At 39.8% G+C, this 26,877-nt stretch overlaps 1 protein-coding gene across 5 annotated transcripts in view; it reads right to left on the bottom strand.

The window, feature by feature from the left end:
* SCAF11 (SR-related CTD associated factor 11) overlaps positions 1 to 22,499 on the bottom strand; it is a 42,265-nt gene extending 19,766 nt beyond the window's left edge. Inside the window, exons 1-7 of one of the 5 annotated variants that reach the window (XM_042467309.1) lie at positions 22,236 to 22,499; positions 15,134 to 15,214; positions 12,837 to 12,997; positions 9,865 to 9,942; positions 7,904 to 7,995; positions 7,126 to 7,193; positions 5,677 to 5,723 (exon numbers count right to left, since the gene is read on the bottom strand). In XM_042467309.1, the coding sequence (XP_042323243.1) occupies positions 5,677 to 5,723; positions 7,126 to 7,193; positions 7,904 to 7,995; positions 9,865 to 9,942; positions 12,837 to 12,997; positions 15,134 to 15,194 (507 nt within the window). In that variant the 5' untranslated portion in view covers positions 15,195 to 15,214; positions 22,236 to 22,499. Of the gene's footprint in view, positions 1 to 4,441; positions 4,567 to 5,676; positions 5,724 to 7,125; positions 7,194 to 7,903; positions 7,996 to 9,631; positions 9,733 to 9,864; positions 9,943 to 12,836; positions 12,998 to 15,133; positions 15,215 to 21,685; positions 21,724 to 22,235 lie in introns of those variants that run through there. The other 4 variants (XM_042467306.1, XM_042467308.1, XM_042467310.1 and 1 more) reach the window with 4 other exon arrangements.
* Between the last annotated feature and the right edge of the window lie 4,378 nt (positions 22,500 to 26,877).

The following is a 26,877-nucleotide window of genomic DNA, read 5'->3' as shown; positions in this document are numbered from 1 at the left end:
TTATTTGTCTTTTTAACAATTCATAGTATCTGTAGAACCACATTTCAAATGAGTTGATTTTCTTCCTAATCAGCTTTTGTCACTGTCCAATTTTCACAATCATACATAGAAATGGGAAACATGATGGAATGGACAACAAAACTACTGGACCCTTGTTGTACACTGGGATTTGGTTCCAATATCTCCCATGTATAACAAAATCCGTGTATGCTCAAGTCCCATTAAATATAATGACATAGCAAAATGGTGTCCCTTATAAAAAAATGGAAAATCAAGGTTTGATGTTTGAAATTTATCCTTTTTTTTTGAACATTTTCAAACAGTGTATGCTTGAATCCATGTATAAAAAATCCATGTATAAGAAGGGCCAACTGTATAGTATTAAATGATATATCTTGACATGCCAGGATCTTTATTTAGCTCCTTCACAACTACTCTTCCAAGTTCTAATCGTCTTCTGATTTCTTAACTGCAGTCTCCACTCTGATTCTTCCTTGAATGAATCTGCCATCCTTTCAAATGAATGAATTTATTACGGCATACAGCCAGCATAAAATAATAAAATGGTTACATCCTTTCATTTCTTCGACATAGTTCTCGCATGTACAGTGGTACCTCGGGATACGAAATACCCAGGTTTTCACCTTCTTTTTATTTCTACTTGATCATGTAATGTGTTCTCCTGTTGGTGCTGAGCATCCCCATTTTTGGAAAATTTTGGCAATTTCAAAAATCTCCTTGGATTTCTCAGATCTTATAGAAGAGATCTCTTGTTCTTCCTTTCTTGTTGTCCTATTCTATTTCTATGCATTGTTTATTATATTAGTATTTCTTGTCTCTGATCACATGTTGTTGCATTCAGGGTTCTGACTATTTCTGACTTTGGCCTGAAGCAGACAGGTAGCAACGAGTGGGCTCTGGCAGCTCCAGCCACAAGTGACCCAGAACCGCGGTGGTCATATGGCCCGCTTTCAAAACAGGCCACTGCCACGATCTCAAACGGGCTGTCAGCAGGAGCAGATTAAAACTGCTCCTTTTTCCAGCAGCTTCGGGTCTCCTGTAGCGGCTTCCAGCTGCTTTGGGGGAGTGTACCATCTGAACACCATGCCTTTGAAGTGACCAACAGCCATTTCTTTTGACCCGTCTGTTTCAGGCCATCTTTTACTTTTCATCTCTTCCTGACTGTTTGAACATTTTCATATTATGCATTGAGGCTTCTTCTTTTTGCATTGTAAATAGAGTCTTTTTGCATTCTTCCTTTACAATGTCTCTGGCTTCAGCCAGAGTTCTTCTGCCTCCTGGTCAATTAGGCTTCAATAATGTGATTTTTTACATTATCTTAAAATTCTATAGGGACATTCTTCAAGTTATATTTTGACACGATGATGAGTTCAGTATTCTTCTTTAGATTTATTCTAAATTTTGGTATTAGTAGTTCAGGGTCTGTGCCACAATCTGCTCCTAGTCTTGTTTTGGCAAAGACAGTGAAGCTTTTCTATCTTCTGCTTCCATTTATGTAGTCTATTTTACTGGCCATCAGGTGATGTCCATGTGTTCAGTTGTTTCTTTGCCTTCTTGAAGAATGTTTTTGTACTGAACAAGCTGTTAGCCTTGCAAAATCCAACTGTCACTCTTCTGCTTGATTTCTTGATCCTAGGCCAAATTCTCCTATAATCCTTGCTCTATTTCCTATTTTTACATTCTAATCACCTTTAATTAATTGGTGTTTTGACATGTGATCTATTTCCTCCTGGACTCCAGCATAGAATATTTCAAAAAAAAAAAAATATTCTGCCTCTGTAGTTGGAGCATAAACTTGGACTATGGTTATGTTGATGCGTTTTCCCTCAACTCTTATTGACATGATTTGGTCAGACTTTACATTATATCCTTTGACTGCTTTTGCTACATCTTTACTCACTATAGATACCATTCTATTTATTCTTATCTTTTAATTTCCTGAGTAAAACACTATTTAACTATCTGACTCAAAATGCCCTGTTCCTATCTACTTTAGCTGGAAGTGACCACAAGGGCAATCCAGTCCAACCTCTTGCCATAATTAAAGCAATCCTGACAGATGGCCATCCATCCTCTAATTAAAAACCTCCAAAGAAAAAAACTTCACCACTCTCCAAGGCAGCATGTTCCACTATCAAATAGCTCTTGGCATCAGGAAGTTCTTCCTGTTTAGGTGTAATCTCTTTTCCTGTGGTCTAGACCCACTGCTCTATGTCCTAGTCTCTAAAGCACCAGAAAACAAGCTTGCTTTAAACTTGGCTATCATGTCATTCCTTAACCTTCTCCAGGCTAAACATGCACAGTTCCCTAAGCGCCTCTTCACAGGACATAGTTTCCATATAACATGTTTCAAATGTGTTTTAGACTGCTTTAACTTTTGTGTTTTTAACAGCACTGCCTGCTGATAATTATTATTTTTTTGAACAAATAATTTTTAATTGGTTCTTGTTTCTAACTGGATATAAGACACTTTGGGTTCTACTTTTCAGACATCACAACTGGCAACCCTAATCATCCTTTTAAACACTTTCGCTTCCCTGTAGCAGGGAAGCATGCAATGGGGCCTCTACCTCTTTCCAAAAAAGTAAGTTCATTTGCATTACAGTCAGTACAGATTGCATGGGAATTCTCATACTCTTCAAAGGTAAGGGGATTGTCGTCTTATTCAGAATTCATAAAACTAACTTTGGCAGGTTATAGACCGCCCATTTGGGGCAGGCTGCACCCGCCTCTTTCTCCGCTGTATCGGGGCCTCAGCAGCCAGAACGGCAGCCGCTGAGACCCCGATCCGCCGCTTTTCAGGCTGCGAGGAAGCAGCAAAACGACGCTTCCCCGCAGCCTGAAAAAGGGGTGTCCTTGGGGGTTCAAGCCCCAAGGACACCCCGCGGCTGCGGGGAGGGGGAGAACTTCGCTGGGCGCAGTCGTCTGAAGGCTGCGCCCAGCGACAGCAAAGCGCCGCCGCCAACCAGGAAGGAGCTCCGAAATGAGCTCCTTCCTGGTCTGCAGAAGGGCGCCCTAGCGCCCTGCGCGGACCAACTCATGTCGCGCCGCCCCGTGTAGAGGCGGCGCGTCGTGACGTCGTCATGGCGGCCCCCTTGTGGAAGGGAGCCCCATTTTGTACGGACTCGTCCGTACTAGGGTTAGGGGGGTGCGGAAGCACTGACACATTCCTTAACCTAGACGGACTGAGTCCGTACTTTAATGGTGGTTTGTAACCCGCCTTTGTTAACTGACCTTGAGTGAACCCCAACTCATATTGACCCTATGGATCAGATATCTCCAAGCACCACATCCTCTATTGCTCTGCTCAGGTCTTGTAAATTCACAGCAGTGATCTCCCTAATTCAGTCTATCCATCTAATGTGCAGTGTTCCTCTCTTTCTACTTCCCTCCACCTTTCCCAGCATTATTGTTTTTTCCCTAGTAAGTCATGTCTTCTCATGTGGCCAAACTACAATAGCCTCAGTTTGACCATCTTGGCTTCCAGGGAGAATTCAGGCTTGATCTGTTTAAGGACCTGTATGTTTGGTTTTTTTGGCTGTCCACTGTATTCTTAGCACTCTTCTCTTGGATCACATCTCAAACAAATTTATTTTCTTCTTAACTACTTTCTTTATTGTCCAGCTTTCACATCTGTGCATAGTGATGGGAATTATTATGGTTTGGATGATTTTAACTTTAGTGCTCCTTTGTATATCTTTACCTTTTAGGATCTTTTCTAGTTCTTTCATGGCTGCCCTTCCCATTTCTCGTCTTCTGATTTCTTGATTGCATTCTCCATTCTGATCAATGGTTGATCCTAGGTACAGGAACTCTTTAACTATTTCAATTTCCTCATTGCCTAGGTTGAATGTATGTAGGTCCTCTGTGGTCATTATTTTTGGGGTTTTTTTAATGTTCAGCATTAAGATTGCCTTTGCATTTTCTTCTTTTTCCTCCTTTAATAATTGTGACAAACCTGTGATGTTTTCTACTAGTAGTATGGTGTGATCCATATATTTTAGATTGCTGATATTCCTTCCTCCTTTTTCTAGACTAAGCTTGCTCTTCGTATGATTTTTTTTGTATACAAAATGAACAAATAGGGTGATAGGATGCAGCCTTGCCTGATCCCTTTGCCAACTGGGAACCACTCTGTTTCTCTATATTCTGTTCTAACCGTAGCCTCCTGTCCCATGTACATATTTCATATCAGGATTATCAGATACAGTGGCACTCCCATGTCCTTAAGACCCATCCATAGTTTTTCTTGATCTTTGCAGTCAAATGCTTTGCTATAGTCTATAAAGTAAGCACCTAAGAGTAAATCCCACTGAATTTGGAACAAACATGTACAGGATTATTATCATTTATAAAAATTTGTAATCTTTAAAATAATAGCATAAAAAGGGTAACAGAGGAAACATACAGCTATAATTACCTGAAACAAACTCAATTCTGACCATTTATTAAAGAGCTTCTGGAGAATTCTGTGTAGTCAAATATGGAAGAGCATCTCCCCTGCTCACTGCACCACTCAAAAATGAAACACACACCAAACCTTTCATTATAAATGGGTCTACTTTTAATCTGACAATATTTATAGTGATATGGGTTTTACAGAAATGTTTGCATCACCATTCTTCCCACTGGGCTAAGCTGATGGATCTATGAATTAGCATATTTAGCTTATGTTTAATAAACAGAATGTAAAAAATTATGTCACATCACTTTTCTGTACTGTACAAATATATGATTCCTCCATACCCACAGCAACTGAATGGAAATTATCAGGGAAAAGAAATTTAAAAGTGCACTTAGTGTGCCTTAAACATCATATCCAAACACATTCAAAGTTTGACTTGAAAATTATTCTATTGGACAACTTTTCAGTATTTTAAGCCACAGCAACTCAACAGCACACACAACACTTAATTTTCAGCAGTGCAATCCTATAGATGTTTTCTCAGACACAAGACTCATTGGCATCAATGAAGTTTGCTTCCAATAAAAATATTTATGATCAGAGCCTAACTGTAATAATAATTTTTAAAAATGAGGGCACTAAAGATTTACATACTAATTTTAATATGCTGAAGAACTTTGAGCAAAATATGTTTATTTTCTAGGGATAATTAATCTGAAAAGGATTAATAACAAGACTGATTTTAGATTTGATTAGCATTGTATAAATTGCTGTTGATCAATATGACTTGTACTGTGTTCTTTCACAATGTTACTAATTCAGCATGAAAACCCTTTACTAAAATTAGGAGGAACCCCAACTAAACAAAAAGAGAAAAATGTTTACTTCCCACATCACAATAACTTATCCATAAAATTACATACTTAAGGAGCATCTTTATTTTATTATTTTTTAAAATCTTTTATCAGTTGTAGCAATACTTCCATTCAAGCACAAGTATTCTACATTTCCCCCATGTCCTTTTTCAAAGGTCTTTTTTAGGATTCTGCAGAGTTTACAAACTAATTATGGAAGTTAGTTCCGAATCTGAAGAAAAGCTAATGATACTTTTGTAAAGACTAATTTAAAATTGAGCAAAACAGCATTGTAAGTATATGAAGGGAAACAAATTCAAACAACCCTTAACATATATTAATATTCTAAATGGAAATTACTGGGAAGTATCATTTCTAAATGTAAAATAAACAAACCTTATTTTTCTTCGCAGAGTGTTTAGCTTCCTCCTCATTTGGAGAATCTTTAATAAAATAAAATAAAAATAAAAATGTCACGTCACTGATATACCTGAGCATTAAGCCAATTAGTTACCAGTTTTAAACACACTTGAAACAGACTACAAATTCTACTGTAAATGATAAATAAATAAATAAAAATACAAACTTTGGAAGAAAAACATGTAATCTGAAATTAACTACAGTGGTGCCTCGGGTTACGAAATTAATTCGTTCCGTGGCACCGTTCGTAACCCGAAAAGCCTTCGTAAGCCGAATTGCCATAGGCGCTAATGGGGAAAAGCCGCGATTCCGTGCGAAAAAGCCGAAAAAAGCACCAAAAGTTTTTTCGTAACCCGAAAAAACATTCGTAACCCGGAACAATGTTTTCCTATGGGATTTTTTCGTATCCTGAAAATTTCGTAACCTGGGTATTTCGTATCCCGAGGTACCACTGTAGTAGACAGCTAGCCTTTAGTATCCATTCAACCATCCATTTAAAAAAAATATCTAAAAGACGCATGGCCACCTCATGGATGAGACACGTCCAAGATCCCCGTCCTCCACCGCTCACTTAGGTCCTGTAAACGCAGGCCTGTGACCTCCCTAACTGAATTCGTCCATCTGGCATGTGATCTTCCTCTCTTTCTACTACCCTCAATATTTCATAGCATTATTGTCTTTTTCTAATGAGTCATGCATAATATGGTCAAAGTACAACAGCCTCAATTTGATCATGCTGACTTCCAGGGAGATTTCAGGCTTCATCTATTCCAGTTATCTTGAGAGCAATGACAATGGGAAGTTACCAATAATGTATACTATTTCTTGCTACTTGCAAAAAAGCTAAGGACTATATGCCAAGAGCGGTTTTTGTCAGGATCCAAGGTGATATGTGTGGCACTCTGGCATATGTAGGAAGGCTCTTGACAAGGCCCTTTGCAACATAGAAGCTGATCCCAAATGAAGGCATTTGTAACAGTTTTAAAATTCAAGGGTAAAAATATCTGCAAACTTAAAGAAACTTTTTTGAATCAAAACACACATTTAACAACTGTAATGAAGTTCAAATACAAACCTCATCCACTGTTTCTGCGCTTGCATGAACTGAAAGTGTGCTCAGACTTCTGCCTACCATCTGTGTGCATGCAGAGGTGCCCCAAAAACTGAAACATTGGACAAAGGAGTAAACATGCACATGGGATACCTCTGCAAAAATCAGAATTTTTGTGTGTTTCCCTGGATCAGAGTCTATATACTGATTTACTGTAGCTGCCTGAAAAAATAAGTTTTTAAAATTTCTTGCTTTCAAAAACCAAATCAAACTTGGATAGTTTTGCAAATGCTAAATATATCCAAACCATCAACTATGAATATTTTGAATATTTAAAGGGGAAACCAAGAGATTGACAAAAATCGCAAACTTACTGTGTTTTTGGTTCCAGCCTTTGCAGGAGACTGCTGATAAAGGTTTTTTCTCTACATTTTCTTGTTTTCTGCAAACAGAAATAAATCAGTTGCTTACAATTTTTATACGTGTATACCAAACATTATGTGTACTCTAGAATGTACAGTGACCTTTTTTTAAAAAAGCTACTTTTTTCAACATATTTGTCATGGCAAATGCTATAGCATTTTGCATAACACAAAGACTTTTCTTTGCTCAGATTGGTTCCTTTATAGATACTGTATCTACTCTGTTTCCCTGAAAATAAGACATACCCAGAAAATAAGCCGCAGTAGGATTTCCCTAAGCATTTGTGCAATATAAGCCATACCCCAAAAATAAGACATAGTGACAGGTCCAGCATGAAACGGAAGGGGGCAGAAAGATTGGGGCCAATGGTTCTAAAGGAAATGGAGTTGCAAGAAATTCAGGATGGAATTCCGGGTTTGGAGAGTTAAGGCGATGTTCCAGAAGAGGATAACTTAACTATTTTGACTAAATGTAGGTTGATGTACTATACATAATAAAAATAAGACATTCCCTGAAAATAAGCCATAGTGTCTCTTCTTGAGGAAAAATATATAAACAAGGTATGAAATGTTCTTCAGTGAACAAGACATGATATCAACAGAATGCAAGTACAAAAGTGGCAAAAGAAAATATTTTGTCTTTCAGCTCTAGGCACAAAAACTGACAAAATTTTAAAATATTTCAGATCTGAAAGGGAATTCTTTAATGTATTGTAAATACACTGCTAACCTTGTATGGTTTTTCATATCCATAGGACAATGCCTGCCCTTACTGCAGCAAAGCAGGTCATCTTTTCTGATTACTTGTTGCTTTATCTGAATCTGCAAGGAATATTTTTTATTAATACTAAATTTTCCAAAGCATTTGTTCTATTTATGGTCTTGATCTGTTATGTCATTAAAATTAAAACATGATTTACTTGTCTAATACAGGATATTTAAATATACGTAGTCTAGAGTCATAGTATGTTATTCTAAAGGAATCTGATGTCAAGAAAAAAACAAGCAAAGTAAAACGCAAAACCTTAAGAAAGCAAGCTTGATGTTCTTTCAAAAGGAGTCTAGTTTTCAATTTTCTTTTAGGCAACTTTAGTTTTAAAACATTATATAACTAATGAGGCCTCTATTTATCAAATGAAAATAGTACATTATTTACAACTGAGTTATTAATGTTTTCTCAGTTTCTCAGTAAAGACAAGTGAAAATAAATTGTGGGTAAACAGTGTACAATTCCAGCATCCTTTATATCTTTTCAGTTTTCTTAGCTACTAACCATTCCTCTCTTCCCTGCCAGTGGTCTTCCTGTACCGCCTGCCTGCAAGACATCTGCATGCATCCTACAAAGTCCACCCGAGACAAAGTGATTCTGACCCAAATATTTAACCAACCCATACATGTTGTATTACAGCTCTGGCAACATTTGCTATATCTGTGAACCTTCATTGTTTCTATTCTTGAATTACAGTATATTCATACGCTTTAACCATTTTTTAATAGTGCAACAAAATGAAGCAACAAATTTAGCCTTTGCTTTACTATAAAAATACCATTTATTATGATTTTGCATTTGAATTCCCATGATGCCTCATCACTTTTAACAATAGTTGGAGTTGAAGGAAAAGTAGAGCCCCAAACATCTTGTTATTATTAACTGCTGTCAAGACAACTTCAACTTATAGTGACCCTATGAATAAGAAACCTCCAAGTCACCATCAATAGCCCTGCTCCAATCATGAGACTCAGAGCCCTGGCTCCTTGATTGAATCTACCCATCTGCAATGTAGTCAATCCTCTATATAGATATATATTTATATCCTGCTTTTTTCTTGTAACTGGAAGACTGTTTACATTAAACACAATCAGCCTTCCTTATCCATGGATTTTTTATCCACAAATTCAAGCATCCACAGCTTGAAAATATTTTTTAAAAGTGTAAATTTCCAATAGCAAACCTTGATTTTCCATTTTATATAAGGGACACCCTTTTGCTCTGCCATTATATTTAATGGGACTTGAGGAACAATGGATTTTGTTATCCACAGGGGATCCTGGAACCAAAATCCAGCAGATAACACAGTCCCACTGTATATGTCTCACATTATACAAATTACATAATAAACAATGAACTTTCTTGCAAGACCTCAGTTCTCTTATGTCCCATTATGTCTCTCAGTCCCATTATGCTTCACTTTGGCTCTTCAGTCCCTGGGAAACTGGCTCCTGGAGCAGCAAACTGCTCATTCTTCTAGGGAGAGGAGAGAAGCTTGCTGCTGCTCCTGTTGCTTTTCTGGCCCACCATAAAATCAGACTAGAACAGGCTAAAATGAAAAAGAAAGACAACTATTTCCCCCTTTTGTTGAAGGAACGTGATACCTATAATGAAACAGCACATTTGTCAAAAATGGAAAATACATTTGCTGATCCGGCAGGTTTAGAAAAAATGAAGTAGGATCCTCACTTTCAAGGACAACTGTCACTCAATATGTGAACCATCATGATTAGTTGTTCCAGAGAAAGATGCTTTTTAACGAGATTCATAAACAAGATACCAAAAGAGCACTGAGGGAGAAAAAGGGATCAGACTTTAGTTCACAGTGTATGTATAAATGGTAAACCCCTTTCCATAACTGAACATCAATACTGTAAGAGACAATACAAATTAAATAAATATTAATAAAACCTAAAACTTACTTTTATACAGTCTTTCAAAGCATTTAGTGTATAAACAGCTTGGAACTGTTTGCGGTCAACAGGACAGGAAGCTCTAGTCTGAAAAAAGATTATGTTCAGTCTTCATTTCACAAGAAGTATTACAGACTGTATTTTAAATAAAAGTGTACTATCTATTTTATTATAAAGTCCAAACAAACCTCTTGCACATTCCCGAGATCTAATGCTACCAACTAAATTAGAAATCCGAACATTTACTCAATAACTCAATTAATAATTAGTAGATTAATCATCATGGGCAAAACCTAAACTGAAGGGCTGCAAATCAACGGTACATGCTAATTTTAAGGTGAATTTAGAAATAATATTAAAAATAGCATTTCTTCCTAGCAAGAAGTGGTATTTCTTGTTTGTTAAGTTTAAAATTCACTCACACACCAATTAGCTACTTATACCTGTAGCTACCTGTTATGGCAATATGGACATTTATATAAATTTCAAACCTACCAACTCGTAAAAAATGCTTGAATTTGTTGGCAGTCCACAGTGCAATTAAAATAAACAAATGAATGGAAACACATATGGAAGGAAAAAGTGTATGAATTTGAACACACTGATCTACGGATTAAAGCAACTGGATCTCATTTCTAACACTACAGTACTTCAGTTTTAATAAAAAGCATCATATAGAATCCATTCAGGCTATAATCATGTATCCACTTACTCAGGAATAGATCTCACAGAATTCAATGGGACATGCTTAATTTAGTGAGTTTTTGTGATGGTATTATAAAACTTTGATTATTTCTCTCTCTCAGTTATTCACACAACACTGAACAGTACCTCAAAGTATTTTTATGCTCGTATCCACCATTCTTGTTGAACTATAAAATATACAATTTGTTTCAACAAATAACAGCACTATTCTAGAAAACTGGCTATGTCTCAAAATATCTTGGCAATGTGATCCAAAGACGTTTGAGCATCAATATAGGATTGTAAGATGCACTCAATCAAACTCTCATTAACTTTAAAGGGACACTGGTTGAATTCTCATTGATGCATTAATGCCATGTCTGGGCTATATGTACCATTCCAAATTACACAATGGGATTCACATGAGTGCTCTATAGTGCTCCTCCATGTAAATTACGTGTTAGAGGAAGTCCAGAAGACTTTTGTTTAAAAAAAGATTCAACATAATGATCCCAAATTGGGATCTTTAATTTGCACCCATTTAGCTATAGACTATGTCGCAACCCTGAGTAACATAGTTTGCCTAAACCTTGTCATAGATTTGGCACACAAAAAAGGTGGAGAAGTGTAAAATTTAGGGAAAGGGTAAATAAGCTTATTATGATCCAGCCACTCTGTTTGAGCTTGTGAGCACAGGTATGCAACTGTACCCTGATTCATGTACAACTTGTTAAAGCCCTGGACAAGCCAAGCTGAGAGAAATGATACTGTCCCAGGACAGTCAACATTTAAACTTTGTCTGAGAAATGGGAAGAACCAATGATTGCGTCAAAGACTGGACCAAAACTATGATTTTATTCATTAAACTGCAACTGTTTTTCCAGGTCTTGGTATGAAGGCTACAAAATGAAGGCTGGTAGTATATATTCACACTTAGTCCTCTGACCTTTATGATTTCTTCACACCATTTCTTCTTCCCAAGCTCTATCACATTACATGAAGACACTTTGCACAACAACCAATGACAACCAGCAGATAGGTACTGGCCCAGGTAACTGCTGTCAACCAAAGGGATAGTTTTGAAACTGTTTTCTATCCTTGGAGCCCATTAATGCATGCTATTAAAAGAGATGGAGCAAAAATACTGGCATGGCTACAGAAAATCAAGATAACAATGTTCAAATTGTTTTGTGCCTTCAAGTCATTTCCGACTTATGGCACCCCTAAGGAGAACTTGTCATGGGGTTTTCTTGGTAAGATTTGTTCATAGGAGATTTGCCATTGCTTTCCCCTGAAGCTGAGAGCATGTGACTTGCCCAAGGTCACTTTAAGATATATAATGAAAAGAAAGAAATATCAACTGTTAATCAGAAGAGGACAAGAAGAAAATAAGATCAACCTGGAAAAGGGGCGGTGGTGGGGAACTGTAGTCTTACCTTGAGTTAGTACTTACATATCTGGTATTGTTACCAGAGATTTCAACAAGCCGAATAAGTAACTGCCAGGATATCATTTATTATGAGTACTGGACTACATGTATTCATGAAAATGCATAAAACTCTACATTATTTCAATTCTTTACTACAACCTCTATGTTGAAAGCAACAATGAAGTTTTATAGGATACATCCTGCTGCTCTGGCAGAGAAAGGCATGTACTTCAGGTGCAATAACAAAAAGCAATGTTACAAAGTTTCAGCCAGATACATCAGTGCTAAGGATCACTGTGTAACAGACTTCCCTAGAAATCAGCAGCAGGGAACCAAGAACAAAGATACTGAAGTACTGTACCATATAAAATGCAAAAAGACAAATGGCTCCAAGACCGACAATCAAATAGTTAGCACTAATAATTGATAAAAGGTCCCTTTAATGGAAAAAGTAGCCACATTCTAACATTTCCGAAAAATTATGATGTGACAGCTTTGATAAAATCTCAAACATCTACACTGAGGCCAGGACACAAAGAGTTATTTTTTTAATAATAATTTGAACAACAGACCCCTTCCATATTACACAGCTTTTGAAATTCTTCTCAGTTTCTAAACAGAGTCTGTGATGAGGAATGAAAGCCTGGAAGCCACTCTGATAGACTTTTGGCTGAAGAGCGGGGTATAAATACTATAAATAAATAAATAAATAAAATAATAATAAATAATAAATAAAAATAAAAATAAAAGCGCAAACATGCAGAGCTGTGCAAGAACTGTCCATAACACCCTTTAGATATCATCATCAACAGGGAGCATACATGATACTAAGTATTAAGAGATTTTGCAGGAAAACACCTGGACTTACTTCAGCCCATTTAAGGATGCAGGTCAGACAGAAAACGTGGCTGCAGTTTTCAGGGAAACCAACTTCCTGCTCCGCTAGACCATTTAGACAGATGGGACACCTGTCATCTTCATCAGGTGAAATGCTCAAAGAATGGGAACAATTTTCTTCATTCTCTTTACCTATTGTAAAGAGCAGAAACCATGACGTTTGACACCAGACTGGTGTATAATTTTGTTCCAACTTTGAAATGTAAAAAATAAATTGTGAATTCTGTGGAACATGGATCTTAAGATATCCAGTTGAGTATATGATCTGCAATCCACTTTTTTATTTAAGGTCCATTAAGCCAAATAAAAAAGTGCAAAGTTGATGCAAATTGTTTCAGGCTAAGATGGCATCCAAAAAACAGAGGTCCCCAAAATACATAAAGTATTCATCGAATGTACAGTCCCCCGTTTCCACAGATTCTTTATCCATGGATCCAAGTATCCACAGTTTGAAAATTGGTTTTAAGAAAAGTATAAATTCTAAATAGCAAACCTTGATTTTGCCATTGTATATGAGACACCTTTTTACTCTGCCATTGTATTTAATGGGGCATGAGCATCCACAGATTTTGGTAACCATGGAGGGTCCTGGAACCAAATCGCAGCGGATAATAAGGGCCCTGTGCACTGCCCTGATACATAAACAAAGCCATCTATGTGGGTTCAGTATCTTGCAGTCAGATGAAATCTATTTTGTCCTACTACTGATAGTAGGCAAAAACACACATATCCACAATGAAGTTGTTGAATCCTTTTCCAAAAAATATTATGCTAACAACAACTACTACATACACTTAAATGAGGTCCACAATTAGCTGCAAATGACTATGATGTCATCTGATATTAATTTTAAAATTTATTTGTTTTATAAAATTTTATTCAAGAAATATTTTACCTTCCCAAATAGCACTTGATCACCCTCATGATCATCACTGTCACCACCATCAGAACAGTAATAGTTCAAAGATTAAAACAAAACATTTCACCCTCAATTTAATTCTTAGCTCTAATCTGCACTGTAGAAATAATGCAGTTTGACACTGCTTTGACTGTCATGGCTCAATGCTATGGAATACTGGGATTGGTAATTTGTTATGGCACCAGAACTCTGACAGAGAAGGCTGAATATCTCACAGAACTCCTAATCCCAGGATTCCATCGCACAGAGCCATTGCAGTGTCAAACTGCATTAATTCTGTAGAGCAGATTAGACCTTAATCTCTCCTGGAGTAGAGCTATTGAATCGATTTATCAAAAACACACTGCAGGAATAATCCAGTTTGAGACCACTTTAACTGTTAGGGCATTCTGGGAACTGTACAGTTCCCAGGATTCCCTAGCACTGAGCCAAGGCAGTTAAAACACTCTCAAACTGGATTATTTTTGCATTGTGTTTTGGACCAAACAGGATTTATTTAAGTCCCACTGATTTAGTATTATCCCAAGATAGCATTGTGCCTCTATCTAGGCAAGCAATTCTAGACATTTCATAAACATCCCTTACAACCTCGTCTGAAAAATGTTACGTTTCTCTACAACTCTAGAGCCCTTTCTGGACCAGAGATAACACTAACATGCGTGCCACATTTGACACGCAACATCATTTCCCCTGGAACGCAGCAGGGGGAGGAGGAAGAAGTGCATGCCTGTTCCTCCTCTCTCCTGACCCTTCCAGGTGTCCAGCTTTCTAGTCGGAGGCAGCTGAAGGCTGGGAACGGCACTGGGAGACGAGGAGGAAGAGGCATGTGCCTCTTCCTCCTCCCTTCCGACATTTTCTGGCCTCCAGTTGCCTCTTGAGAGGCAGCCGGAGCCTGGGGACAGCGCGGGGGGACCCTTCCCGGCCTCTAATTACCTCTCTAAAAGCATCTGGAGCCTGGGGATAGCACAGGGGGAGGAGGAGGAGGAGGAAGAGGCGCATGCCTATTCCTCTTCTCCTCTCCACCAGGCCTTCAGCTGTCTCTGGAGAGGCAGCTGAAGGCCCTGGAGGGTTGGAGAACAAGTCCCACCCCCAGAAGGCAGAGGTCCCACCCCTGGCACCGGGTAACACCCAGTGCCGCAGACTTTTAGTTTGGGCATGCGATCCCTCACCGATATAGGGGAACATGAGCACATTCAGACAAAACCAAATGTTTCAAAGGATAATTCCTTTTTCAAATGAAGCATAGGACAATTGTACAAGTTTGAATCCGCATACATATTGCCTTAGCTCTACCTTGTGTTTATTGTTCTATCAGAACAAAATATCAATGTTACTGTACTACTAAGTACCTTCTGTATCTTCATGTTTCTCATCTTCTCCATTCTGCTTACATTGGTTTTTATTCTTCATTTCTGCTCAAGAAAGACAACCTGCAAAACATTATCATCAATGTTTAATTACCTCTAACAAACCAGATGAGCTACCAACACATATTAACTTCTGAAAGATCAGCATAATACCAGAGTATAGTGATCCAAGATATTTCCAAACCAACAATCCCATGTATTTAAAATTAAAGAGAAGGGGTACTATGCTCTAAACTATTTACGAAGAATATAAATCAAAATTCTCTACAAGTGAAATGCATGAATACAGTTGCCCTTCCTTATCCATGGATTTGGGACCCACCGATTCAACCATCTACAGCTTATATATATATTTACAAATCTAAAAAGTAAACCTTGATTTTGCCATTTATATAAGGGATAACATTTTACTAGTTCACTGTCTATAATGCGACTTGAGTATCCATGGATTGATGGATGGAACCATGACAGTCAAAATTCTGCTAAAGCAGCAATAATCCATTTCCCCCCAATTTGGAGCTAAATTTCTAGATTTACTTTACCTTTTCAACTCCACCCTTCGTGGCAAAAAAAATTACCTTAGAGGCAAAACAGATGGCCAATTTGGGGCGGCTTGGAGCCACCCCTTTTTGTCTGGACTGGGGCTATGGCAAACAGATGCCGCAGCCCCAAGGCAGCCAGCGTCTGCCACAAATAGAGGCAGAAAAGATCCACTCCTATTTGGAGCAGGAAAAAAAGCTGCCCCTGTGCTGCTGGAGCTGGCTTTTCACCGGCTCCAGGGCGAGTGCTGTCTCAACGCCACACCTCCAAGCTGAATAGAAGCACATTTAAACACCATGCCCCCAGGGTGGCATGAAGATGGCTTAATGCAGCCCTGTTTCGGCCCTTAGATAACATGCCACAGCAGTTTGCAATTCTCTATCTATATTAGTACCACTTGCATGTATCTATTCTGCAATACTATACACATTATGTAGCTGGTACTAGAACAGGGCATACACAGTAGACATAGATGGAGCAGGCCAACTCCATTGAGCCTAACCAGAGTAAGAAGAAGGGCCCTCCCTCCAGTTCATCTACCTTGGCCCAGGCCTCAAAGAGAGAGAGATCTGCTAGACTTTTACCCTTCCCCACTGCCATTCCCTTCTCTTTTTGTGTCTTGTCTGTTTAGATTGCAAGCCTGATGGCAGGGAAATATCTAATTAACAATTTGTAAGCTGCTCTGAGAGTCTTTTGGCTGAAGAGTGGGGTATAAATATTCTAAATAAATAAATATATATGAAATATATATGAAATTATGCTGTAAGAATTTATCTTTTAAGGCTACAATCATATCTACACATGACTGGGAATAAGCAAACATGCCCGAAATTCTGCAAAATTCATAAATAAGTTTATAAGTTTATATACTGAAGGCAACAAAACAACTTAGGTTTCATAAGAACACACTACATATATTTCAATTTCCCCCACAATTTCTACTTTTTTCTAGAACTTCCACGTTTTCTGAAATGTTACATTTCTAGCCGCGGCCCTTATAAAATTAGACATCTTCAAGAATAAGTGGCATTTCCCCTGTTGTGTTTGTGAAAGCCTTCACCAGATGGCTTCCATTGTTCAAGTTTGCAGTAATCTAATGTTGGAATCCATCCTGAATATCTTTTCATGGTGGAGAAAAATATAAACATATAAACTGAATTTTAGCAAGAAGAGATGAAAGCGCTAGCTGTTGCCACTCTATGAATCCCAATAAATACACAAACAAATACACAAAAACACAAGCAGCTCATATGTCATACAGTCTGATGACTGTCTAGATTCTCTCTCTCTCTCTATATATATATATATATACACCAAAGTCCTGTTACAACACATTTAGTAAAATTCCAGTCAGCTCATACCTTAGGACCAAGCAAATATGCACAAAATTATGGACAAGATTTTCAGATCTCCAGATCTCTCTATCATTCTTACATAACGCACAGGGAGAGGAGGAGTACAAAAGTTTGACTTGATGTTAAAGTCATAAAGTTCATATGCTTAGACTTCTAAAATGGATTGGAGGAAGAGGCCACAAAGATGTAAATTGCATATGCTCCACCTAAATGTCATGCTGATTTCAGGTTACAAGGAAGAGACCGGAGATTAAAAAAACAGGGTTGATTTCCCATTCCTGAAAATCTAAATTCCAGAATGTCTCCAACTGGCTGAACCATATAGGCACTTTGACAGACACAACAGTGAAGATAGAGACAGCAGTTTTTGTATCAATAAAGCTGGAGATTAACTTTGGCTGGTACACACACACACACACACGTCAAAACAGCTTCATGGCAGTACTAGTAGTTATTAGTGAATGAAGAGAAGGTAGCATCTAAACCTTTCAGTAGCAGATATACATATATATACATACACACACACACACACACTTCCAACTGTAGAATTTTACTCTTTGGTAGATAAATCTGGGATTTCCACATTACATGTAAAACAGGGACAGGGAATTGTTGGCCTTCCAGATGTTGCTCAAGGCAATCATCCTCACCCTTAGTTTTGCTTTGTAAGGTCGATGGGAGCTACAGTTCAACAAGATCTACAGAAGCATATATTCCCCACTTTACATAAAATAGCAATAGAAAGCAAATGAAGTTAGCTGTCATGGACTATAAAAAACATTTCCACTCACAGTTAGGTAACACCTTTATTACAGGAGTGTGTGTGTGGGGGGTCTATTTACATAACATTAACATCTTAATCTGGGCCTATTAATGATTTGTCGGATGAGCAGATATTGAGATTTCAAAAGCTTTTCATTATATACAAGGCAGAACTGCTTTTCTAGTAGCCTAACTACTGTCAGACCAGTTACCAAGCCATTATGCTGGGAAAAAAATATTCAGACCCTCACGAAAACTGGTCAAAAAGGAGACTTGCTAGTTTTGGTGTGAATGCAGAAGTCTGGTAACTAGGCAAAGTCTACACAACAGGAGAGTAAAGGGATAGTCAGACTGCCATTTTCAATTCTCTTAAGGCACAAGTACAAAGCAAGGACCCAAGACTTAATACAAAAATGCACCTGCCCTAAAGGGATAGCTCTGGAGAGTATAAAACATGGACTTCCACCAACCATCACATTTAAGAAATCAATGATATCTTGATCATATATAATTAATTAAATGTATGACATAAACTTTCTAAATAGTCAAATCACATGCTTTTCTTTCCTTGCTGTCACTGGTTTCCATAAGCGGATACACAACCCAAAAAGGGGAGGGGAGAATTGTATTTGCAAATCAGCAAGTAATCAATTTTTTCTCACCAGCTGTTTAATCAGGTGCTTCTGCACTGAAAATAGATTATATAAATCCAGGGGTCTAGCTAGGATCTGTCCCAGTCTTGAATGTAATGTCACTACAGAGATATGTGTGCAAGTTTGCGGTAAACCACTTCATCTCCATACAGTGGTACCTCGGGTTACGAAATTAATTCGTTCCGCGGCTAATTTCGTAACCCGAAAAACCTTCGTAACCCGAATTGCCATAGGCGCTAATGGAGAAAAAGCCGCGGCTCTGCCGCGGCTCCATTTAAAACAGCGCCGGGGTTTTTTCGTAACCCGAAAAAACCTTCGTAAGCCAAAACAATAAATCCCTATGGGATTTTTTCGTATCCCGAAAAATTCGTAAGCTGGGTAATTCGTATCCCGAGGTACCACTGTATTTTGATGCTGAACTTTTCCTCTATGTGATTTCCAGAATTAGAGGAACCCACAACAGTCAGGAAAAAAAACATGATTCCTAAATCTTAGAAAACTGATCTCCTTTTCATATACAACTCCTGAAATTGTTACAAAAAACAGTGGATAGGCAAACAAGCATCAAGATGGGTCCTGACAATGAATATGACCATCACTACACTGGCACTGTTGTAACTGGACAACAAACACACTTTAAATGCTTCTTCTAGTATTCAACTCTAACTACTGTAGATGCTTGACTACAGTCAACTTCGTGTATAAGTCACGAGCAGGTTTTGGGCCCCAAATTACCTGTTTTGATACAACCCATCCATAAGTCTAGAATAAAACTTAAGGACGTGTAACAAAGAATCTAAAGGCTTGAAAAATGATACCAAAGAACTTACACAATTCCCGCAGGCATAACTGTTTGTACTCACACTAAAGGCTGGAAGGATGAGAAAGCAGAAAAGGATCAGAGCTTCCAGGACAGATTACGCTCTTGCCTTGTGGATGGTTCCTTATGAAGAGTTAACTGACGCATACATAAACCGACTCAGGTTTTTGGGGTCAATTTTCTGACTAAAATGTCTAGACTTACACATGAGTATATACAGTAAACAATGCCTTTCAGAACAGGTTACATCCATAAGCATCTACCTATAATCATGAAGAAGAGTCCCTTCACGTTTGCTGGGGTTAGGGCTGAAGGACCCCCATGAATGTGGGAAAACTGCAAATAAAAAACCACTATTCTTTTTACCTAAGAGAACACCTCTCAAGGTCCCCCAGTGTAACTCTATGGTCAACATTTCCATCCCTGTATGGCAGAGTGTTGGACTGGATGGCCCTTATGGTCTCTTCCAACTCTATGATTCTAGGTTGATCATGATAGAGGACTTAGAAATCCAGCACAAGTCTATGGTCAACTTCTGGCAGAGTTGCACTGGAGGTCCTAGAGATTCCTAGAGAGAACATATTAATCAAAACCGTAAATAATCAAAGCGGCCCAAAGTCAAAGCTGCAAATTTGGAGGGGCAACCGTATATCAACACTGCCGCTAGATAAGATGCTCAGCCAAGTTTACCAGAACTCTTAGAATATCAACCGTGAATCACATCAGACACAGCAAAGGGTCTGTGCTCAGCTTTAATACACTCCGGTGTCTGGCTCTTAATTATTCCCAATCATTTCAAGGACACTAACAAAACAGGAAACAAAAACAAAACACTAATTGCAGGAAAGTGAAAGTGAATGTTTTCTCTTTACTTTATTACATACATCATCATCATCAGACAACTGAATCACAGGCCTGTTACAGACTGCCCAAATAAAGCTGCTTTGGGTCTCTTTGGAGGTATGCTATTTAAATGATGCATGGGTCCTAAGAGTCCAGAGGTCACTCCAAAGCCAGACTCCATTCCTAAGCACTGGAGTGCAGCTTTGGTGCAGCTTCCGGATTCTTAGGACCCATGCATCATTTAAACAGCATACCTCCAAAGAGACCTGAAGCAGCTTTATTCTGGCAGTCTGTAACAGGCCACAGTCTCTCAAGTCCTTTTCTTCCCCTCTCCTTGGCCTTTGGGCATGCATTTCAAAAAGGGAGCAATGCAAATCCTGTTCAACCACTCTCAATGTTTTGGTTCATATTTTCTGCAGTTTCCAAGTGCCTGAAATTAAGTCAGCAAATGCCACTTTTAAAAACAGAAGCAAAATTTGGGGACGGGGGGGACGGGGACCTAGCCTCTTGTTTGTAAAAGAACATGCATCTCTCTCTCGCCAAGTTTTATATGTATAGCTTAAGCCATCTACCAGATTTCCCCCTCAGAACTGAGTCCGTGTTCAGAGGGCAAACTTTCACACAGGCCAGCAATGTAATCTCATATAGATATGTGTGTGTGTGTGTGTGTGTATCCTCCTCCCCTTGTTTGTAAAAGAACATGTATACCCTCTCTCACCAAGTTGTATATGTATCACTTCAGCCATCTAGTAGGTTTCTTTTTCTCAGAATTTAGTCCACATTCAGAGGGCAAACATTCACACAGGCCAGCAATGCAATGTAATATAACACAATATATATATATATACACAACACACACATATATATATCCCCAATCCTTGCTTGTAAAAGAACATGCACACTCTCTCATTAAATTTTATATGTATAGCTTAAGTGATCTTCCAGGTTTCTTTTTCTTGGAACGAAGGGCCCAAACAGGCAGGCTGAAATAAAGCTGCTTCAGGTCACTTTGGAGGTATGCTGTTTAAATGACACACACATCTTAAGAGGCCAGAAGCTGCGCCAAACTGTGCTCCAATCCTTAGGACTGGAGCATGGCTTCCAGACTCTTAGGACGCATGCATTGTTTAAACAGCATTCCTAAAAGTGGCCCAAAGCAGCTTTATTTTGGCCTGTCTGTTTGGGCCCCGAGTCTGTGTTCAGAGGGCAAACATTCACACAAGCCAGCAATGCAATACATAATATGTGTGTGTGTGTAATGTATATATCCCCTGCCCCCTTTTTAGCAAAAGAAACATCCATACTCTCTCTTGCCAAGTTTTATATATGGGACGTACTAAAACAAAGTGCCCACAGGAGGAATCATACTTGCCCATGATTCCCTATGGGCACGCATTCCCTTATGTCTCCTTGTTGACATGTATTCCTCTATGTTTGTCTATGGGCAAGTACTCCCCCATGATCCCCTATGGGCGAGTATGGTTTCCCTATGGCAAGGTACCACCCTTTGTTTTAGCAGGTCCCTTTATATCTATATATCTATAAAGCTTGAGCCACGTACCCGTCTTCTTTCCCTAAGAGCTGAGAGTCCGTGTTCAGAAGCCAAACATCCAGACAGGCCAGCAGTGAAATCTAAATATCTATCTACCTGGGCTTCCAGAGAGAAAGAGAAATAGAGAGAACGAGGGAGAGAGAAATAAAGAAATAGAGAAAGGGAGAGATACATAGGGAGAGAGAAAGGGAGATAGAAAAAGAGAGAGTGAAAGAAGGAGAGATAGAAAAAGAGAGATTGAAAGAGAGCTAGAAAGAGAGAGAGAGAGAGAGAGAGAGAGAGGGCGATAGAAAGAGAGAGAGGGGAGCCGGGAAGAGGAGGGACCCTCCTGGGGCCCCTCAGCAGAAGCCACGCAGCGCCCCGACAGGGTCACTTTTGTTCGCTATTCAGGGCCGGGAGAGACGATGGCGGGAGGAGGAGGAGGGCCGGCTCTTCGGTGGAGACTTTGGCCGCCCATCCCCTCCAAGGGAGTCCCCAGGAGGAGGAGGAGGCCGAGGCCTGCTTCCGTTCCGCCGAGGGCTCCCTCCCCTTTGTCTCCCACACACTCCGCCTTACCTACCTCACAGACAGAGAGAGAGAGAGGCCTTCGGGTGAGGCCTAGCCGTTATTGACTCTGCATGGAGACGGCGGCCCTGGGCGCCTCCGTGGCGCGTACGACGCAAGGCCTTCCTCCCCCTCCTCCTCCTCCTCTTCCTCGGCGCAGGAAAAGGAAACGGCGCCAGGCCGCTTCCACACAGCGCGTTCTCAACCCACGGCGCGCATGCGCTCTCCTCCCTTTGCCCTTCGTCCGGTCACATGTCCCTAATTCTCGGCAACGGTAGTCGGGGAGAAATAAGGCCCCGCCCACTTTTCTTCTTCTCTTCCCTTCAGAGACATAGAGACCGCGCGGCGGCGCTGACGATTCGTCACAGGATGAGAAGACTTAGCCAGCGAGACGGAGACGCGGGCCTACTTCCGCCTCCAGCGTCGCGTCGCTTCGCCGGAGGAGGCCCCCTAGCGGCGTGGAGGGCTACTGCACGCGCTGGCGTGCGTTAAGATTGTTACGTCACGCCGACTCACGCCGCTTCACGCTCTGTACGCTTTAACGGCTGCCTCGCGTGGCACTCTGGGAGTTGTAGTTTATTCGGACCCTAGAGCTCCCCGGCTGAGGATGAGGAGGAGGTTGCTGTGGCAATTAAAAACAGAACGAGAGCATAACTGTGGCCGCAGTTCCCAAACTATTTTATCTTTGGACTTCAACTCCCAGAATTCCTGACTGTTGGCCGAGGAGGTTGGGCCTTCTGGGAATTGAAGTCCAAAAAATGCCTTGGGGGGGAACCAAAGTTTGGGAATGACTGTGTAATTAATAGGCCATTCGATGAATAGTTTTAGGGGAAAAGACTCCTAAAGCTATGACTTTTAGGGAGGAAAGCTTGTTGCTGAACATAAAGAAAGAGACGGAAGCTTCCATGCTACGTTTCAAATCAAGTGGCATGATCCTTTGGCAAAGAGTTGGAAGAGACCATGGCTGCGTAGCCTGAAAGACCCACAAAAAACTATGGATGCTGGCCATGGAAGCCTTCAGTTCACAGCTGGAAGAGACCTTGAGGATGACTAGTGTCTTTCATACTCGGTTGGCAGCTGATAGGAGCCCTATTGTGATCAGAGCAAAGGACGGTCATACTGTCCCTACCGACTCAGTCACTTATGTTGGAGGAAAGTTACAACAAGTAAAAGCCCTTTATGAAATTCTTAGTGGATTTCGATACTAGTTTTATGAAAAGGGCTTTCCTTGGCAGACGCTTCTCAGGGAGGCTCAACCTGTGGCTTCCCGACTGGAAGTCTTCCGTTTTGATACAAAATGTGGCGAACGTTGCCTCTTTATGACCCTTAATGTTCCCCACAGATGCCCACCATGATCCTTACAGTGCGAGAAGTTGCGATAAAGGAAGATTCACACATTTTTCTCAGGAAGGCTAGGCAATTCATCTCAGGACATTTGACATCCCAGATGGAGAAGACTTGTGTACAACCCTAATTCCCACTTCTAAGAGCCCCATCTTATTCCTGTGCACTAACCTCACAAGTATTATTGGCTACTGTTATTTTTCGTACTAGACTGCGGCTGCCTCTGCATTGCAGAAATAATTCAGTTTGACACCACTTTAGCTGTCTTGGCCATGGGGCAGTGCTCTCAATGCAGAGCTCTGGTGCAAAACCAAACTACAGTTCCCAGAATTCCATGGCATTTAAAGTGGTGTCGAACCAGATTATTTCTGCAGTGCGGACGCAGCCTGAAAGAGGCCTTTGTTTGTTTCATGACTGCATGGTGGAAAGAGACTTGGGACAAGCCTCCCCCCAAAAAACAGCTAGAGTGCCTTCAAGCATCCATGACTGTGCTGTGAGCTGCATGGGTGTGTTTGCACTTACAGATTAAATCCTCGATTGTCTAGTCATTGAAATAACATTGTCCACAATAAAATTATTTATATGCTTTTTGCAATAAAGTAGCAAAACTATTTAAAATTTAAATAGATGTTATATGGATTAATTTACTTAGCAATAATAAAACGATAAATTATCATCAGTTGCAGCTGCTGTTAATGGTAATTATGCTTACTATGCAGATGTTTAAGATTTAATTTAATTATGACTGCCTGCATTAAAAAAAAACCACTCCTTTCCCAGCCATGAGTGTATTATATCTGCCAAAAAAGATAGTACTTCTTACTGATGAAATGAAGTTTACACCAAGAGAGTTTTCTGGTTTAACCTAATCCATTTCTTAATCTTTAACAATGTAATCTTGTGAATTATTACTCTGAAATACGTTCATTAAGTTCATTAAGATGATGAATAATTGACTAATTAATTAGGTTTATGGGGTCTTTTTCTGAATAAACATGCATATACCATCTTCTGCAACCTCCAAGATGTTTTGAATTATAATTTTCATCATCTCCAGCCAGCAGACCATGAAAAGGAGAAACAGAATCTTAGGATGTATAAAAGAAGATTTTATTTCTGAAACTAGCTCAACCCATTTTTACATGGCCTTCCTCAGAGGCTACTAAAAGGAAAGCAGTAGGGATAAGACATTTGTAATAATAATTATAAACAGGCCACGAACTAAGGAATTTTGGAGACATTTATATGCATATATGTGTCATATCAAATTATATGTAGACTGTATCAATTCAGCATTAATATATTAAATGAGTTTAAACTATATACATATAAAATAGTAGTCACAAAACAATTAGAAAAGTGAGCTCCAGGAATGTCAAAGAAGTGACCTCCAAAATCTATGGAAAGTGGAATAAATCTAATCTAATCTAATGGAGTAGGATCATGATAAGGATAGGGTTGCCATAAGTCAGGACGTCCAAAGCGGGACAAATGTAGGACAACATTTTCAAATGTAGGACACTTTTTTTTCCCATGGAGGAACCCCTCCCCCGGCTCCTTCCTGGCCTCTGTGGAGGCCGAGGCCCCCTCAGAGGCTGGGAAGGAGCCCGCGGGACGCGCGCGATCGCGGTGATCGCGATCGGCCTCCTTCTCCTTCCTAGCCTCTAAGGGGGCTGAGGCCTCCTTAGAGGCCAGGAAGGAGCCTGTGGGGCCGCCCGTGATCGCGGCGATCGCGGGCGGTCTCCTCACTCCTTCCTGGCCTCTGTGGAGGCCGAGGCCTCCTCAGAGGCCGGGAAGGAGGGAGGAGGCCGCAGGGAGACGGGGAGGGTGGCGCGGCTGCACACAGGAGGCACCACCTCCACCGCCCCAGGCCTCGATGCCCTCCTCTTCCTCCGCGTGACCATGCACGGTGGAGGAGGAAGAGGGCAGCAAGTCCCCGTGGGCCGCGGCCAACCTGGCTTCAACCGGGGTTGTCCCGGTTTTTGGTGGCACCCGGGACGGGAGGGGCCCAGTGCTGCGAAAACCGGGAAAATCCTGGTTGCAGCCGGGATATGGCAACCCTAGATAAGGAGGGAATACCAAGGGCAAAGCCCTTTCTTGAACCTGTCTTCCTGTGTGTTCAAAGTCCTGTCCAAAAGATTTACTACTGTGGCTGGTAGTTAATTACTGTCAACTACCATTCACCCTGTGTTTTTTTTTCCTAAAGCAACCTAACATAATCTTGAAGAAAATTAATATGGGCTATGAAACAAATCTGTCTTTCAGGGGAAATTTGGTAATTACAGAGTAACCTCTATATAGGGTAGTGTGTGTGTATATATATATGGGAAGCTGTGGGAAATGGATAGAAATGCAATTTGTATAAGTTTATAAAAGGTACTGGTTTTTAGGAATATGGGCGAAGAAACAATCAGGATGAACATATTTATGGAAAAATACACAGCCTATAGAGTCTATAGAGAAAATAACAGAGTATTGTTGAGTTGGGAAGGTTAGGAGAAGGGAGAATAACTTGAAAGTAGCTGATAAGAGGTAACCCAACAGGTATCTTAATGAAAAGAAATAGGAGGAGGGAGAATGAAAATGTGTGTTGATTTGTGTGTTGGAAATTATATCTTTTGGATGTTTTTATATGTACGTCTTTATATGTGTGGTGTGTAAATAAAGAATATGAAAGAAAAAAAGAAAGAAATCTGTCTTTGATCTCAAGAGACAGAACTCTTTTTTTTCTCTTGCAGATTCTATGGTTTCACTGAATGAACTGTATATGTTTTAATGAGAGTTAATATTGGCACCGCATTGCTGTATCAATGTAGCTATGAATTCCAGGAGACAAAGCACACTCTTATTATCAACAAGCATGAATAACTGCTGTGAAGAAAAGATTTCCTGTGTTTAGGGCATTGAGGAAACAGGATGTGAAATAATTACCTACCATTTATGTTATATATACAACTCAACTCTCTTGTTTGAAACATATGAGATGTATGTTAACCCCTTGTGAAACACTGTGCTATATTTATTGCAACAAGGATCAGGAATTCATATAACTCATGCACAAATATGTGCCACAGCAAATTAAGTCACTGTTCTGTCCCCTTAGGGGCAGAGATCCAAAATTATGAAAAATGGTAAAATGTTAGCTAGATCTGTGTCAGGACTATACACTCGGGAATTACAAACATGCCAAATTCAATTCACACATCCACTAATTTCAAAATTTGATAGTATTGTGACTTGAAATTAGATATGAAAGCAGCAAAAGAGGAAAGGATACAGATTGTGAGACAGTAGTCATTTATCTGAGGATGAAA

Source organism: Sceloporus undulatus, chromosome 5, assembly GCF_019175285.1.
Source record: "Sceloporus undulatus isolate JIND9_A2432 ecotype Alabama chromosome 5, SceUnd_v1.1, whole genome shotgun sequence".
NCBI classification, from domain to species: Eukaryota; Metazoa; Chordata; class Lepidosauria; order Squamata; family Phrynosomatidae; genus Sceloporus; species Sceloporus undulatus.
The sequence above is the reverse complement of the archived record's forward strand: the minus strand, read 5'-3'. Positions and strand labels throughout refer to the sequence as shown.